Source organism: Stegodyphus dumicola, chromosome 1 (genome assembly GCF_044657685.1).
Source record: "Stegodyphus dumicola isolate Sdum_Otavi_A_Nest chromosome 1, ASM4465768v1".
NCBI classification, from domain to species: Eukaryota; Metazoa; Arthropoda; class Arachnida; order Araneae; family Eresidae; genus Stegodyphus; species Stegodyphus dumicola.
The window spans coordinates 88,307,598-88,327,190 of NC_140768.1; the positions used below are offsets into that span (position 1 = coordinate 88,307,598).

Here is a 19,593-nt window from a genome sequence, read left to right on the forward strand (position 1 = left end):
TAAAGAAATTTAAGGAACATCACCCAAAATGTTATGACATGTTAAATTCTTTTCTTTATGTTGATGATCTCTGCTATGGAGCCAATACCGTTCAAGATGCTTATTATTTGACTTCTACAGCAATAGAGATATTAAAAGCAGCGGGATTTCATTTGAGGAAATTAAAAACTAATTGTCCGGAATTGTATAAACTTTGGAATGAAAACCGATATGAGGAAAATACTGACTTCGGGCAAGGAACAGGTTTCTTGGGATTGAAGTGGGATCCGATTGAGGATAAAATTAAATTAGATTTAAGAGATGTTAGAAATTCAATTGATGCTAGAATCACCAAGCGTCATGTTTTGAGAGTTATTTCAAAGATATATGATCCATGTGGACTGATTAGTCCCTTTGTAATCACTGTGAAAATTCTTCTGCAAGAGATGTGGGAACGTGGTCTACAATGAGATGAAGATTTGCCAAATGACCTACAAAATAAATGGAAAACCTGGTGTTCTGAACTTTGTGAACTTGAATCAGTGTCTATTGAAAGAAGGTTTTTTGAAAGTGTAGAAATAAGTGAAGTTTCTCTTCATGTGTTTTGTGACGCCAGTCCCAAGGCATATGGGGCTGTTGCGTTCCTAAGGTACGTGAATTACAATGGCCAAATCAAAATGAGCTTTATAATGTCAAAAAGTAAAGTTGCTCCTTTAAAAACGTTGACTCTTGCAAGATTAGAGTTAATGGCAGCTCTCCTCGCTGCACGTTTAGGAGATTATTTACAAGCTCTATTTCCTAATTTCGCGAAACAAATTTTCTTTTGGAGCGACTCTCAAATCGTCCTTCATTGGTAGAAAGGATCTTCTAAACAATGGAAACCATTTGTCGCCAACAGAGTAGCTCAAGTGCAGTCGCTGACTCTACCAGAGTGTTGGAACCATTGCAGAGGCTCCGATAATGCCGCGGACCTTACTACTAGAGGAGAATCGGCTAGGAGGATTCTTACGAGTTCTCTGTGGTGGTCAGGCCCTGTTTGGTTGTCTAAACCACTTTACTCGTGGCCTCTTCAAGAATCGCTACAACATTTTAATGACATCTGTGATGAACCGTTATAGTGAAAGAGCGACGGACTGCACTGGTTAATTCCATGGTAACCAGTTCAGCTAATGGAAATTTACCTATGTCGTCGTTACTGGACGTTAATGACTTCAGCGAATTAAGTAAATTACTGTGTGTTACTGCTTGGATTAAAAGGTTTGTGCACAATTCTAAACCTAATTCTACAAAATTAAATGGACCTATATGTGCTCCAGAACTCGAGCAAGCTTTGCGCTTTTGGATCAAAGCTACTCAATTCAAACATTATAGTACAGAAGTTACCCAACTTCTTTCTAAAGGAACTATCGATAACAGTTCACGCATATTTAATTTGAATCCTGAACTTGATGATAATAACTTACTTTGTTTAAAGGGATGTTTACAGTTTTCAAGTAACGATATGCGAGCCAAACGTCCTTGAATTCTTCCATCTAATGATAAATTTGTTGAACTACTTATCTGTGATTCTCATACTAAAATGTGCCATTTAGGTGTTGATGCAACTTTAACACATTTACGAGAACAATTCTGGATTGTTAAAGGTCGTCAATTTGTGAAAAAAGTGTTAAATAACTGTCTGATTTGTAGACGATTCAGAGTGAAATCTGGAATGCAGGTGGTTGCCCCTTTACCGCCTGATAGAATTCAAGAGCATCCACCATTTGATGTATGCGGTGTGGATTTTGCCGGACCATTTTTTGTTCGTGATTTTAATTCTAAGTGTTATTTACTTATATTCAGCTGTGCAGTAACAAGAGCTATCCACTTAGAAGTAGTTCTTAACATAAGTGCTGATTCTTTTTTGTTAGGATTCCGACGATTTGTTTCTCGTCGAGGATTATGTTCCACTATATATTCTGATAACGCCAAAGCTTTTAAAAAAGCAAATGGTGAATTGAAAAAATGGTGGAATCAGATAGATAATGATCAAGTTAAAAATTTGTTTGCTTCTAAAGGTATAGTTTGGAATTTTATAGTTGAAAAAAGTCCATGGTGGGGAGGTTTCTGGGAGAGACAGATATGAACGGTTAAAACCTGCTTAAAGAAAATTGTTGTACGATCCTCTCTTTCTTTGAAGGAATTGGAAACTGTTTTTATGGAAATTGAAGCTCTGGTTAATTCCAGTCCTATCACGTATCTGTACAACGAACCCTCTCCACTCACCCCATCTCATTTTCTTATTGGTAAAAGGTTGGTGTCTTTACCTGTAATAAAACATAAAAATGAAAATTTAAATGTTAATAAGAATTCTATGGTAAAGAAATATAAATATCAGCAAACACTTTTGAATCACTTCTGGAACAGGTGGAGAAAGGAATATTTACTTAATCTAAGATCAGCTTTTATTTCTCCACAACCAGGTAATATAGTTTCATTTAAAGTGAATGATATTGTTTTGATTAATGATGAGCGTTATTCCAGAAATATGTGGATGATGGGAAAAATTTTAGAGCTATATCCAGGAAGAGATGGAAAAGTTCGTTCTCTTCTTATTCAGACTCCTAAAGGACAAATAAGACGCTCAGTACAACTTGTGTATAATTTGGAAATTAATCCTTAATTGTGTTAGTTTAATTGAGTTGCAACCTGTTAATGTTCTATCTGTGTATTAATGATAGCTTAATTGTGCTTATATGTTAAGGCTTGATATTTGAACAATTTTCTTTGGAAGTTAAAAGTGTAATTGGTTTTTGTATGTTAAGTCACTGAATAATTTTGAAGCTTTGTATTTGATATAATATGCTACTTATATTTTTATTCTTGTAATTTTAAATGGTTCCTGAATGTAAATTTAGTTAAAATTCAATGGTAAATGAACTCAAGTGAGTTCAGGTGGGGAGCATTACGTATTTCCGGAGTCATTCTGACTAGAGGGCGCTGCATTCGTCCTAATAGTCAGTGGCAGGCAGGATACTAAAGGTGTAAGACGTGGAAGGCAGAGATGCCTAATAATATATCTCTAATTGATTGAAATCTTCATATATTTTCTTGCAAATAAATGTTGTTATTGTTAACGAAACCTCTTATTATCTCTTGGATGCACCTTTAGTCTCACAGAACCATTAGATGCAAAAAGTGCTATCACAGTTGTTCAGATGGAACTGGATAGTATAGCTAATTACATGATAAATCTTCCATCAGCTATGATTTAATGGCAACTTAACAATTTTTTAAGAATTAAATACAAGAGTTCTTAATAAACAAATGAATTTTAGTATCTGTTACAGGGCCCGATATACAGAAAAAGAGGAAAGGGACAGAAACTCTTCTAATCATTATCATTGCTGTAGACATCCTTAATGTGAATTCTATAAAATATTTCATGAATTAGCCTAATCATCTATTATTAAGTGCCTTTTTAATAATTAAAAAGAATAAAATATTTTCAGTACCTAAATATCCTGTCAATTGTAAAAGCTGGCTACATCCAAATCATAAAAGATGGTGAAAATCCCACCAAAGTTGTGCCAGTTGTTCCAGTCAAATACTGAACTGCAATTCGGTCTCCAGCTCTTACAATAAAACAGTCATTAGTCCCTCTGCCCAATCTACCAAACAGCCACTGCTATGAAAGTATTTAAATGAAAGTATTTAACCCACTTCCTTTCTATGCTTCATAAAAAGGCTTTCATAAATTTCTATGACTTTGTTAGACCCTTCGATTTTATCAGTAGCTCTATTCAGTATGTGCCTGAATTACCTTCTAGTTGATTATTCCAATCGGTTACTGTTTTGTTGGCCACATAAAGCTTCATTCAATAGATGTCAATTTTTTCAACTAACCATTAATGATTTAGAATGCAATCACAAATATGATTCTATAGCCCTCCAACACATGCATTTAAAAATGCAAAAAAATAAATATGCAGTAACAGTTAATTTATATCCATGTTCATAAAAATAAAATAAGGCTTACTGAGAATGAATTAAGTGATATCAAATGAAAATGTAGATGTAATGAAAGTGTTTTAACTTCATACTTATCCACAATTGGCTTTTAATCATGCTGCATGGCAATAGTTATAGTCAATGGGATAATACATAACTACCATATTTTTTCATTTAAAGTTACTTAAATTATATTTTACTTTTTTCAAATGTGTTATGTTTTTGGCTTCAGGTCATTATGTGTTATGTAAAATATTAAGCTTATACATTTTAAACTAGGTCTTAGTCTTCCTTAAATAAAATAATAATAAAACAGGGCCAAAAATAATAATAAAACAGGGTTCTGTTTTATTTTTGAAAGAAAGGCATAAAAAACCAAAATATATAATTTAAAACTTTGGCCTACATTCTAATTTCATATTTTTAAAACCTAAAAAACTGAGAAAAAATTATCTCCTGTTTGCCCATACATAAATCAGATCCTAATTAATTATTTTTTTTATTCAATAAATTTTAAAAAGTCAACAAAGAAATAACTAATCACAGATAACTTTGTCTTTATTATAGTGAAAATACTTTAAAAGCTACTGGTTCAGAGTATGGGTTTCGTAGTATAGTGCACTTGATCAACAAGAGATAATTTAATGTGATCACTGGTGCTGCATTAAAAACAAAGAATTCTCATCAAGAAAAACACACAAAACACATATAAATGTCAAAGAACCAATCTAACCCATAAAATGAAGTTATGAAATGAACATATATGAACGAAAAAAAGTTCTGTCAAAAAACAATAATGCTGCCCAGATGGTATAGTGGTTAAGGAAGCCTACTGTGGTACTGAAGTGTCCAGGTTTGAATCCTGGGAAGCCATAGATATTGGTAAATTTATAATGTCTTTGCGGCTTGGGAGCACTCTAAACATATGGCAAGCCAAAAGTCCTTTCATGTGGTTTGGTGGTAGGAGAGAGGGACAGCTCCCGCCGTGCTCTCGTTAAAAATTAGGGTGGAAGTTGAAGTCCAACATCCTTAAGGCTCTGGCAATCATTCTCTCGAGAAATACATGGAGAAGACAACAGAAACCAGTAATAAATTAAGTAATGCTAAGTACTTTTAGGTAAAAAACATTAAATTTTTACCTTCAACAATTAACAAACAATTAATTTGATGTCAGCAAATTTATTATTAACTAAACAAATAATAATTAGTACCTACACAAAATAAAAATGAAAATTATTAACTTACAACGCCTTCCGTAATCTGCAGAAAATACTTTTGAGCTTTTGAATGAGGCATACCAACATCTGGTTCTGCAGAATATTTCAAATCATATATAGTTATAATTTTAATAATATACTAAGACACATTGAATAAAATCAAAAGAAAATCATTTTTTCTATCATGCAAAGAGCTATTATTTATATACCACAGCTACTCACTTTAAAATACAAAAAACTAGGAGGTTTCTGCCATCATGTGGTAAAAAAGTGATTTCGAAAGGACTCCAAATTCTCAAATTTGACATACAATCAAGTGCATAATTTGAGTTGTTAAATTAGTTAGTTATATATAACATGATTTTGATACAAAATAAATTAAAATTTAGAATAATAAATTAAATCTTACTCCACAATTATTAGCAAATTTTGTTTTATTAATTCTTTTAAAAAATTTTGTCATGATAAAAGCTTATGAAGGGTTAAAAAATTTTTATTCATCAAAATACACTGCTGGCCATTAAAATTGCAACACCATGAAGGAAAGCAAATACAAAAAAGATATTTATTGTACATAAACACTAGAGCGTGAAGATAAAATGATTAAATTTGTAAATAGTTAGGTGATTTACAGGGGTGCGAATTTAGTAGAAACACCCTTGCCACCTAAAATGGCCCTTACCCGTTTAACGCATGGAGTTGAACTGGGCTTCGATGACAGAAACGGGCAACTCATTCCATACTGCTTCAAATCTATACCGCATTTTATCAACCATATTAGCTGGAGAAGAGTGGGCCAGTTTCTCAGCAACCCATGATTAGATGTTTTCGATGGGTGACAGATCTGGAGACCATGCAGGCCAGGACAGCAATCAAATATCCTGCGTATCGTGTAGGTCATAACACGATGTGCAACATGTGATCTTGCATTATCTTATATTGGAACATGGCTTTTGGCAGGCCTCTAAGATAGTGCCCAACCAATGAACATAAGATGTCAGAAATGTACTGAATTGCGTTCAAATTACCGCCAATCGAACTAGGGATGTGCGTATTGTGCATCCAATGGCTGCATAAACCATTACACGAGGTGCAGGACCCCTAGGCCAATATCAAATGCAAGAAAGCAATGTGCAGTCTCCTCGGAGCATCCAGATTTGTATACGACCATCAGAATACTGCCCATAGAACCGGGACTCATCTGAAAAGACGACATTGTGCCATTCCTGCAACCAGCCTTGTCATTCGGCACAGCGGAGTCGCCATCTCTCTCTATGCTGCATTGTCAATGGAAGCTGTAGTAATGGTTGTTTTGTATATAGTCCACGAGGCTGCAAACATCAACGCACCATATGACAGGATACTAGGCGTGCTGCAAACATGCACATTACCTGACTAATGGTCCATGATGTGATTGTATGGTTTCGCAAGACTGACCTCAGAATATGTCTGTCCTCTCAGCGTTAGTCATAGGAGGGCGTTGAGATTCTGCATGCCATTCAATATGACCCTCAGCAACCCACTGATTCCATACCTGCATGACAGCGGCTGGATGTTGACCAGTGCGATATCACGGAATGATAATCCACACTCTCGATAGGCAACGATCCTGCCTCTATCACATTCTGACATTTGCCAGTAAACATTTCTTATTATTATTCGCGACAAACCATGATACTCTGAGCAAACTCTGACCTTATAAAGTCCTTTTCAAATGAGAAATCCAATACAGAACTTTTCTTTTATGCAGAACTTCAGATGTCATCTCTCCCTCCTGTGTCACCTAAATGGGCTGAAATACTAATCATTTGCATATCCCAACCTCTTCTTCCTTTCATGTAATTTTTATATTGGTCAGATCATTCCTTCCTGGTGTTGCAGTTTTAATGGCCAGCAGTTACATTTAGGCATGTTAAAAGTAAAATTAATAATTAACATGCATATAACCTTGTGGATAAAATTATTAATATATAATTTAAAAATTTTAAAACAAATGTTTAGTAATTAAGTATTAGTTAAATGTTCTATTTATGCCAAGTACATATTACAGCATTTCAGATTTTATAAAAATGAATCATAAAAATAACTCTAAAAAATCACTTAAAAAAGAATCACATAATTAAGAAAATCTTCAAAAAATTTTTCAGGACATTTTCTTTTCCTTGTACATTTAAAGATAAATATTTCTTTTCGGTTTACATTTGAAACAGATGATTTAAATTCAGATAAATTAAAAACTAGATTTTGCAATTTACTAGGAAACTGAAAGATGTGATGAAAAATCAGAAGTCTTGCGATTATACTGGCAGAGTTAGTAGCTCTGATAGATATATAATAGTACAGTTAAGAATAAGAAATTAAAATAATGGTTATGTTATAAAAAAAAACGTAAGAATTTATATAAAGTATGAATAAGCAGTTACACTGGCCAAATTTGTGAACACTTCAAAAAATGTTCATGAAATGGAGAAAAAAAAAAAAAAAAAAAAAAAAAAAAAAAAAAAAACCAACACTTACCTACTTTATCAAACAATTCACCTCCTGAAGCATATTCCATAAATATAAAATGTTCGTCACCTTCGACACGATGGCCATAATATTTGATTATACGCTCATGATTTAATCTACGGTGAATGAATACCTAATAAGAAAAATCATCTATATTATTTACATATAGTGCCCCTACATTTAGATATATAACACTTGACATTAAAATCAATCTTTTATTTAATGTAGTAATATTCTGGATTCACAGTAAAATTTAATTTTCAATTTCTCTGATCTTGCAAGAATTAAATGAAAAATGTCTCTAACATAATGAACTACTTACTGAATTAAGTAACTGAATAATTTGATGTGCTTATGAATTTACTATGTAATACAATGCTACTACTATAGTAATATAAATACTAAGAATATTAATAAAATTGAATTGATCACATTTACTGTTGTGAAGTAAATATGCATTTAAACTATTTAAAAAAGTAAATAGGGTCTTTAAAAAGAAATATATCAAACTCTGTAGAAAAAAATTACCATTCTCAAAAAGAAATTCATAACATGAATTCGTTTGTAATAAATATTACTTTTCTGGTATTTAAAAATAAAACTGAGTGGCTCAAAATATCAGACTGAAAAAAAAAATGTCATAATTATTCCAATAAATAGTATTATAATTTACAACCAGACAGCGACTTTCGAACTACATTATACATTTTTATAGTTATATTTGTCGTGTTATATATACAGAGTTATATTTCTAAATGGAAGAACATTCTGTTCACAAACAGATGAACAACAGAACTATGGATTGATGAAATTACAGGGTGAATCTGAAAAAGTGGGCGAAACTTTACAGGGTGACAGAACGCAGCTATATGAGCAATATTTGTCATAGAATGTACGGTCGGAACAAGCAGTGAGAAGCTAATAGGTAGTTTTTCACTGTCACATTTAAAGAATTAACACCAGATTGAGAGGAGATACTTTATAAAACATTTTATTAATTGAAGTACATGCTTAAAAAAATTGCTCGAAAGACATTCTGCCAGCTGTAATGCAGGCTTTATACCTGCACGACAGGAATTGGCGCACATTTGCGAAGACACCAGGTATTTTCCGAGTATCACCCACAACAGCAGCGATACTGGCAACTAGATCCATATTGGTTTCAATGGGACAATCGTAGATTAGACTTTTCATATGGCACCACATGTAAAAGTCCAAATATGAGAGATCCAGTGATCTTGGTGGCCAAGCTATGGAACCCTCTCGAGCAATCCATCGCCTTGGAAATTTCATAAATCCTCTCAGCAATTCACGGTAGAAAATGTCATTGGGTATGAGCACTAATCCTTTTTATACCATTTATAATGTAATCTAGTGGCTCATCTCTTGAATTCTGCTTAGACTTTCTATGATGAATATCGCTTGTATAACTGTGTTCTACCACCCCGTAAAGTTTTGATCACTTTCTCAGATTCACCCTGTATATCAGATATGAGGCGAATAGCATATTTTCTTAAAAGAATAAAGAAGCGGGCAGTATATTTTCTTAAAATAACATTTTTGTTTACTGAGTAGCATTTAAAACAAGCTTTTATCATTTGACAGGCCTGATTTATACATTTTCTTTTACCTGCACTGATATTTGTAAAAAGCATTCCGATTGACCTTTTGACAAATTAAATTTTCCCTGAATTCCTAGGATTTTGCAGATGAATGGAAACCACTAATAGTGTAAACATTAATTACTACAATCTTTATTAACTAATTACACTAGAAATTTTGTTAATTAAAAACTATATCAATTAAATATATTATTAAAAATAAAAAGGTATAAATTATTATGAATATATTATATTTTAATTGATTAGTTAAGTGCAGTTTAAATTTTAAAAGCAAAGCAAAGATGTTTTGTAACGTCAAATGGTAACTTCCCAAGCTATATGGATAATAAGAGCACATAGCAAGATACAAAAGCTTTCAACCTCCTATTCAAAAAAACTGTTTACCAAATTGTTTAAAACAGAATAATATGCAGTCATTAAATTTTTTATTAAAGACCTCAATTATAATAAAATAACATTCAGATAGTATTTACGGAGAGTTCTCTTTTTCATATTCTAAGATGATCAAAACATGGATTCAGAATGGACAAAACAATTCTGCATGAGATGAGAATGCACTGAAGATAATCCTCATTATGGAAACATAGACAAAACTACAGTTGCATCTTTAAAATAATTATTTTGCATATGCTACATTAGCAAGTTCTCTGCAAAACAGATGCCCTGACTTTTTCCACTTATGAATTTACATAGAAAAGCTATGGAATGTAGAGTTGAGAATTTCATTTGCTCCATGAAAATGATCCATTCCATATGACTACAGGGTTCATACACATTTCTGGGCACGGAAATTAAGTACTTTTAAGGACCATTAATGAAAAAAATTAAGGACCTATGAGCGAATGGGAACTGAATAAATTCAATTCAAAATATTATCTATGCCTGAACTTCACTTTTGTAATACCATCCTAAAAATAAAATAGATCCATAAGTAGGATGCATTATTATTAAACATGACTTAATTAACATAATTATTATTAAGTCTGAGAATAAAATATATGAAATTTATCAAGGAGCATTATATATTTTACACTTATAAGAATTGAACACATTTAAAAGGAGATAAGTGAATTTTATTTAAGTTTTACTAACAGTTAGTTTTATGTTGATTTTATTTTATACCTTATTTTGTCACATACTTGCTCAGTCTAAAGCTTTAGTAAATAGTAAGCAGATTTTATGTCAAGCGGCATAGGTTAAAATGAGAGGTAAAATCATAATCAGCATGATGAACAACAAAAGACTGGCTGTTGTCACTGCTACTGCTTACCTGCAGGGGTTGTGACTCAGTTAATATACTTTAAGATTCTAATAAGCCACTAAAGCACCAGAGGTGATACACTGTTTTACATTATTTTAAGTCTCACTAAATGCGAAGAATAAATTTTACATTTTTGTGTTTTATCTTGTGACTACAGTAAGGGTTAATGAAAGGCAATAACTCGCTTTAATATGCAGAGATAAATTTTAAGGGCAAGCAGTAAGCAGTTATAAGTAATTAAATTAGGTACAAGATAACGTTAGTCATTATGGATTTGCATGGTCATTATTAAATTTTATTTTTTTAGCTCTATTAAAAGCCCAATCTAATAAAATTTTACAATTTAAAATACATCTAATTTATGACATTGATTCTTAAACGATATTCGGATTTCACGTAAAACATTTGTGTTTTGTAGTACGTAGCAATACTCAACAAAATAGTTATGCATCTTTTTAATCTGAAGCCTTCCCAGACATTTTTGGTTAATTTATATCGATTTCCTCCTCTTTAAGCACATTTTTAACAATCAGGAATTTATCTCAATACACAAAAGAATGCTCTCACTAATTTCTGCGTGTTTTATCTCCTAACCTGTCAACCTGTCCACAATGTACCTATGAAAGTTTATTTGATCTGGTAAAAGTTAAATAGTCCAAAACACATCAACAGATATGAAGCAAATTATCGCTATGTCTGAAAGTAACTACAATGTCTGACAAAAGTTTAAATAAGATTCTTATTTAAAAAGAACTTCAAAAATAAAGGCATGTTCTTATGCTAACAAAATCAATTAAAGCTCGTAGTGATGTAATGAAACAAGAAAAGTCAAATTCAAACTAAAAATATGAATTAGTGGTCAAAGACTATACAATTTAATTTGATTTTAAGACTGGCTCAATAACTCTCTATTATCATAACAAACTCAAATGTTGCCAACGATAATCCAAGACTAATAATTACAAATTATCAGAGCGGTGAGGAACTAATGCAGTGAGCAAGTGGAGGTCAGAAACACACTCTTGTCTTACACTCCAAAAATCTCGGTTTAAAAACTGTCTACGGGATTTGCATTCTGGTGAGAAAATAGAAAAGAGAAATTATAGTAAGGGCTGAAATTGTAAACAATTGGGTAATTTACATAATAATAACTGTACATATCTTTGAAGAATAAATTTGTTTTTCGTTAGGTATTCAGTTTCTTCTTCCATGTTTTCTCTTCATTTTAGAATTTTTGGAGTTAATTAAAGATTTATGATATTCTAAATAAACTAAATGCATTTAGAATGCATAGAAAAAGCTGCTAATTTTATTTAGTAATATGAACATTTAGAAGAAATATGAAATATATATGGCAAGCTTCGGTTAGAGAGCTGATGTGGCATCATTTTTAGAATTTAGTGACACACTGAGTGATAAAGTCCAGAAATGGCAAAACTTTTATAACTTAGAACAGGCATTGGAAGCAGAATTTAGAAAGGCACCAGGCAGCAGAATTTACGATTCACAGAGACTGCATCATATGGGAAAATGCCTAGTGCCAGTGTGTGTGATGCATTAAGACATATTAGATGAATCTTTTAAATTTTCAGTTCTCAATATCTTTATTAATGAAAGAATTCCTTTCTATAATGCCTGTTCATATGATAAGATTAGAAGCATTTTTGATATTTTCTATGTTTGTGTCTAGTGAAAAGTATAGAAAATAAAGAGAAGATTAAAATTTTCAGAAACGATTCCAGTATCAGAAGTAAAACATTCAACTATAATGTTTTCATTGTTCTTCCAGAGCTTAAATTGCACCCTAGCCCTGCTCTGGTGCAGTTTAAGCTCTGGAGAAAACTGATGTATATTTTGAGAATTCTGAATATTCTCAGACAATTACATAAGAAAAGCTCTTACCATGAATATATTAAAAATACATTTTTAATTAATTACATAGCTAGTTTGCTTTTGCTCAGAACTGTTTCATAAATGGTGCTTTATAGCATTATACCTTGCTTATTTTCCACATATAATAAATGGCTGAAATTACAATGTTCTAAAAAAAAAATGTCGAAAATATCCTAGATCTCCGAATTAAAAATTTTCTATAGAAACAGATCTTAAAATTGCCAAAATTATGATAAGTTGCCAAAAATTTAGAAGGGTTTAATAAAAGAATTAACATCCCAAAAAGCGAAAAGTTGTTTAAGAGTTCTTCATTAGAAAAAATAAAATAATTTTGAAATGCTCATGTTTCACTTCCTGCTCAGAAACTCGAATATCCCACCATTCAATATTAGAAATAGGAACAAATTATAATCCATGAACCCATTTAAAAGTCAGCAAATCGCCAAAAATATTACTCTAAAATGTTAATTCACACTCAAAATGGCAGTCGTAAAAACAGGCAGAAATTTCTGATGATTAAAATTAAGGTCCTTCTGACGATTTTGGCCGAAATTAAGGACTTTTAAGGACCAAAAATCGATTCCAAAAAACAATAGGACTCTTAAGGACCGCACGAACCCTGGACTATCATTGCCAAAGAAGCAATAGAAATGCATGAGCCCTTAGAGATTGACTCTATTCCTTACAGTTTAGCTCCAATGTCAGTTAGAATCACTACAGAGTAGATAATTTATATTAGAAAATGTAAATGTGTGTGCCATAAACACAATCAGCTGATCAAAGTCAAAGGGATTCTTCTTTTCCTTCCTGTTCTCCTGCATGGATAAATTTTCCGATCCGTGAAAAAAGCAAGTTTTTTTTAGTACTGATTGTGTTGCAATTTATTATTATGTTTTAATTAAAGCAAAGGTGAGTTTTCTGGAAGTTTGTATTTAGTTTAAAGTACAGTACATGTGTATTACACACACATTAATGTTGCCAGTGTTTAACAAAGTTTTTACCCTGAAGCATTGTACACAGTGAAGTTCTGTTAATTTCATGAGTTCATTTATGTCAACTTCACTAATCACTGTTGCACAATGTTTGAGTTCTATTTTAATTGATCCACCTTCATATTAAACACTATTTATTTATTACTTAATTTAGTGTTTGTTTAATCTTATCACCAAATCTCAAAATGTATACACAACTTTAACCTCCGAGCGACGCAGGATTTTAGATCTGTCATGAACACCAGTATTTAAACAGAATTAATTATTGAGTTTGTATAATTACTTATTTTAGTCTGTATTTCATAAACTTACATTCATTAAGAAGATATTTACATTATTAAAGAAAGTAAGAAAGCAAAATATCTTAAATTATAAGCTAATATATGATAAGAAGCAAAACTTCTAATGACCGGATAAAGCCAGTCATAATGCTCAGAGGGTTAATATTGTATTTACTCTCTACATTTTAACCCTTCAAGGGTGGTATATAAAATAATTGAAATTGTGGTAAAATTTTGCATGAATTGTAACTTATGGACCCTAAGGACACAAAATTCAGACTTAAAAAAATTTAAAGCAAAATTCTGAATTTTGAGAGCCGGTATATATTTTATACCAGTGTCTTGCTAAGACATTTTTTCAGGTAGTTGTCTTATTGTTAATTTTTGTTTTTAAATCAATTTTGCACACTTTTGATGTGTATCTATAGAGATGGGTGCTTGAATATAGTTATGTTAGAAATTTAAAATTTAAAATTAAAATTTGTCTTCATGCCCTTTGATGATATAACCCAGCTAAACATACTTATGTAAAATATGGGTAAAAAGCTTTTGAACTTGATTTAAATTCAATATTATTATTTTACTATACAATTTTAGCAAATAAAACACTGCATGTGTAAACCATATCGTGCAGTAACTGAACTAGTATGTTACAAGGAGATGTAACTCAGCTGAAAAATAAAAATTGAAATATGAAACACTACGACTCAGGTGAAAAAGTATGTTGCATTTTTGAAGTTATTATATTTTATGCTTTAGATAATATATAAAAAAGACCATTCTTCATGCTATGACACCAAGAATCGCCCCCCCCCACACACACACTTTAGATTATTGAGGACCATAAGGGCCCCTTTTTTATTTTTTTTTTTTAAATATAGGTTGGTCGTAATGTATCTTTTCGTTCAGAAAAAACGCCATTAAACAGTTTTATTTGATACACCTCAAAGCTCTTATTTGGATTTTCAACCCATTTGGCTTTCCAGTGGCCCCTTTTCAACTTTTGGATAAATTTTGGTTTGAATCTAAAAACAGGCCTTAGAAATATTTTCCCTCCTTTCACCGTGAAAATTTATTTCAAAAAACCATTTATTTGTGTCCTAACCCAAAAGGAAAATCTCTCTTGTATTCCCTAGTCTCAAATCTGAAATTAACAAAGACAATACCCTAAAGAATAAAAGCGTGCTTCCAAATCAGCAGTTTTCCCACTGCACTAAGACATGGACCTAAAGTGTATTTCCACTTCCCGTACTTTTAAATGAGCTTTCCCTTTGTGTCATAAGATTACACAAAGAGAAGAAGGTGTGAGTAAAAGAGTGGCAAATTAATTGTCAATCACCTCTTTTCAGTTTTGCTGTATTCTAGGATTTTGAAAAACATGAAGCAATGGGTGTCTTTTAGGGCTAACATGTCACATTTAACCCCTACAATTGTGTAACGTTTTGATACCAGACGGTAATTTTGAAATCGATGAGTCTTTCTCCTGGGAAAGGACAAAGTGATGAAATTAAAATTTAGCTAAACAATGACGAATGAAACTCGAGTGGAGTAAACAAAGTATGAAAAGAAACTAATATACTTGTATTCAGTCCTAGGGCAAGGTCAGTAAACTCTGCATCCCCTCATGAACATAATATTGAATCCTACACAACTTGTAAATTAATCATAAAAAAAATCATTGTATCATAAACTGTTATAATATAAAAGAAATTCTGTCATCTCACAGAGTAGAAAAGGAGAACACTGGTGCTGCCATCTATTGGCAAGGTACCCACAGTATAGGTGCCGGCATATATTATATACTGGTCTTAAAATCGTATAAATAATCTTTTGTTAATTATCACTTCTGACTGAAATGAAGTAAATATATAAAATTCAGCCATGTGTACGTCATATATTTACAGATTTTGAATTTTTTCTTCCCCTCCAATAGAATTTATGAATCGTCAAACATACCTTGGAACGAGGTATATTAATTTCATAACTGCACAATATTGAGCATTCATAGAGTGGTACTGCCATTTAGAATCAAAAGGAAACACTAGAAACTTACGATTACAGCTTTTGATGCAGAAAATTTAGCATTTATTAGAAGGTTAAAAACTGACAAACAACCGGTATATTTTATATACCGGTGCCCTTTAAAGGGTTAATTCTTCCATTTTCATTCCCAGGTATTTTATGTGAGTTTCATATATTTGCTTATTCGATTCATTAGAGAATTGGGGGCTTACTACTTGTTTTCTGAACTTGAATCTGAGCTTCATGGAAGGAAATTTAATAATGATGAAGTAAAGAAAGCAACTGCAGAACATTTTGCTAAATCTGGATTACAGCTTGTTTTCTAAACTTAAAGCTTTGCTGAATGTGGTTTACTGATGATGAGGATTTGAGAATTTAGCTAAATATCTTCAGATTACTTTTCTAAGAGCAGAGTGGTAATCAAAAGATGTGAAGAATGTGTTAAAGGGTACTACACTGAAAAATAAACAATTTTCTTCAATTTCTTTTAGATGTATAATAGGACAAAAACTCCTGATTATGTCTTAGATTATCTTATCTTAGATTATGTCTTTTATAAGATTCCCAATGAAATTTAATTTATTTCCCTGACTTTCTTCAATGATAACATAATTTCTCTATTCACACACAATGAACTAATTTTCAAATTAAATATGAGAAACACAAAAATTCTCAATATTTATTACAAATATACAATAAAATAATTAAAAACATAACAAACATTTATCTTATTCATTGCTGCAAATCAAATAAATATTTTTGTGTTCCGTTTCATATATATATAGCATAGCTGCTGTATATATATTCATGTTTCATATATATATATATGTAATGATACTTTTCAATCAATTGATTAAATTAAATTCTAATCATATTGCTTAATAATGTGTTGGCGATTCTCTACCTAAATTGCATCCCTGTTCCTAAATTTTGGCGAAATTATTTCTTTATTATAAATTATATTAACCTGTTGATGCCCACCAAACTCATAAATCTGTCATATTATATAAATTCCTAAAGAACACTCTTGATGAGAAGATAGCGTCACCTCATGATTTCATTTATTATTGCTGATTGATTATTAATTAATTATTTATCAATTATTTCAATTAATATTGCTGACTGATTTCAATTAATATCGCATGGATGAGCTCTATGATGCACACACATCTTAAATCTGTCATATTACATAAATTCCTTAAGAACACTCTTGACTAGAAGATAGCGTCACCTAGTGATTTCAATTAATATTGCTGATTGATTATTAATTAATTATTTGTTAATTATTTCAATTAATATCGCATGGATGAGCTCCATGATACACACACATCTATAAATAGGGCTTCTCCTCAAGGTACAGGAGGGAACGCTTGTGAGATGGATGCTAAAATAAACATATCACTTTGTATTCCAAAATTTATCTCATTCTTGTTGCCCCAGCTGCAAAGCACAAATAATGTATGAGATCCTACATTTCATATATAGGTGTATCTGCTAACCTTGGAATATGAAGAATCAGGAGTTTCTGGGAAGTTTTCATGCTACCTGCTGATGCCATTTCAAAAGAATTATAAATGGACTTAAATCCCCTTTATAACACATCATGATTCCCATTACTGAATTATTTACAATATTATTCTGATGTAAAATATATGAATATTTTATTAGATACTGCTATTTAGCTAATTTCATTTTGTAATTTTCTTAGTCTTTCATGTTGAAGTCATGAGTTGGAAGGTTAGACTAGGTTAAGTTATTTGAATATGACAAAGTGCACAAGGGCTATTTATCTGAGGAAGAGATGCCTTTCCTAGAGGACTTTTTGAAGGAAACTGGTCTGCATTCCCATTACACATAGGGAAAACCCCGAGAAAAACCATGCAGCCAGCCCATTCACCGGGGTTTGAACCAAGGAAAAACTACCAGCCCTCAGCAGTTCACTCATTCTTTGGCAAGGCCTTGAGTAGGAAGAAAGCTTTTATTTATTAAAATACTTTTAAATGGATGGAACTAAAATTAATGATTAATGTACATACTATTATGTGGATAAGCTTATTAACTTATCATTTATTGATGTAAAATAAAATTAAATACAAATATCAACTGAAACATTCATAAAAGTTCTATAAATGTCTACAGTCATTAAAACAATGCAAATGAAACAACATTTAATACAAAAAATTATGTTGAAATTCACTAAATGTGAGGGAACTGGATTTGCAAAATTTAAGTTACATTACTTTAATCAATTTCATTCATTGCTGGGAAATATTTCTCTGAGTAAAGACAAAAATTTAAAAGTCAGGAGTTTATGTATATAACAAGAGATGTACTGAAAAAATCCTGGCAGCTATGATACAGTAAACTTAGACATGCACCACTTAATCTTCGAGACAAGCATGTAACTACTGGCAGAATCAACCAGGTAACCTTTTGCCAATGGACTGTCATTTCAATTCAGAAAGTCATGTTTTCATAATCATGGAGATAATGCAATAAATTATAACCTTTCAAAATAAATATCAGCAAAATATTTTTTTAAATAAATATTTTTCATGCTAAGAAATATACTCGAAAAGCAAAGATTAAAGGCTACAGAAGCTTCTGATCTGATGAACTAAAAATGATGAAAGACAGGTTAAGACGAAATGCAAAATTAACTGAACTTCCAACTAATGTTCAGGCTTGGCGTAAACAAACTGAAGACTGGTCTTTCAGAGAAACAAACACCATTTAGTAACTTTATTTCTAACATAAGTTTCCAAAAGGATGAGAAAAGAACATATAAATTCCTACAAAAATTAAAAACGAAAATCCTAGAGCAGTTTAAAAAAAAATCCTTCTTAGTGAACAAAATGGCTGTTATTTCAAGTAAAACAATGGCGAATGCATCTGTGCAACATTTTACCAACAGACAACATAAATCTGATCATTGTAGAAAGCAGACAAAATTAGTTAAAGTATAAGATCTGTTCAAAATCCTTCTTCAATTGCAAAATTCCCTTCCCATTTGGTTCTTCGCTCACCATGGATTAGCTCTCTCTAAGCCATTTAAAATCTAATAAATCTCCAGGTGAAGATGTAGTTCATGGTGAAATTCTTATGAATTTAGGCACAAAAGCAACCCATACTATTCTGAAGTTTTTTAATATTATGTAGAATCCTGTCTGCATCCCTTCATGGTATATATCAATAATAATACTGATTCCCAAAAAAGAAAAGGAGCATAGTGACGTAAAGAGATACAGACCAATTTCATTCACGAGTATTTTATGTTTTATGTAGAACTATTAAAAGATAATTCAAAAAAGGTTAAATTTTTATGGTGAGAATTTTCAATTTATGGTGAACAAACAGGCTGGTTTAAGACAATACACTGAAGTGACAAAAGTCATGGGATACCTCCTAATATTTTGTCGGTCAGCCTTTTGCCCGGTGAAGTGCAGCAACTCTACGTGGCATGGACACAACAAGTCGTTGGAAGTCCCCTGCAGGAATATTGAGCCATGCTGCCTCTATAGACGTCCATAATTGTGAAAGTGTTGACGGTGCAGGGTTTTGGGCACGAACTGACCTCTCGATGATGTCCCATAAATGTTCGATGGGATTCATGTTGGGTGATCTAGGTGGCCAGATCATTCGCTGGAATTGTCCAGAATGTTCTTCTAACCAATCGCGAACAATTGTGGCCTGGTGACATGACGCATTGTCATCCATAAAAATCCCATCATTGTTTGAGTACGTGAAGTCCATGAATGGCTGTAAGTGATCTTCAAGTAGCTGAAGGTATCCATTTCCAGTCAATGATTGGTTCACTTGCACCAGAGG

The 19,593-nt window shown here is 31.9% G+C and overlaps 1 protein-coding gene across 7 annotated transcripts in view; it reads right to left on the reverse strand.

The window, feature by feature from the left end:
- Nucleotides 1–19,593, reverse strand: part of grp (serine/threonine-protein kinase grp) — an 81,308-nt gene that overhangs the window by 46,263 nt on the left and 15,452 nt on the right. For all 7 annotated transcript variants that reach the window (XM_085817669.1, XM_085817652.1, XM_085817648.1 and 4 more), the window contains 2 exons: nucleotides 7,704–7,827; nucleotides 5,215–5,279 (listed from right to left, as the gene is read on the reverse strand). In XM_085817669.1, the coding sequence (XP_085673795.1) occupies nucleotides 5,215–5,279; nucleotides 7,704–7,827 (189 nt within the window). The remainder of the gene's footprint in view (nucleotides 1–5,214; nucleotides 5,280–7,703; nucleotides 7,828–19,593) is intronic.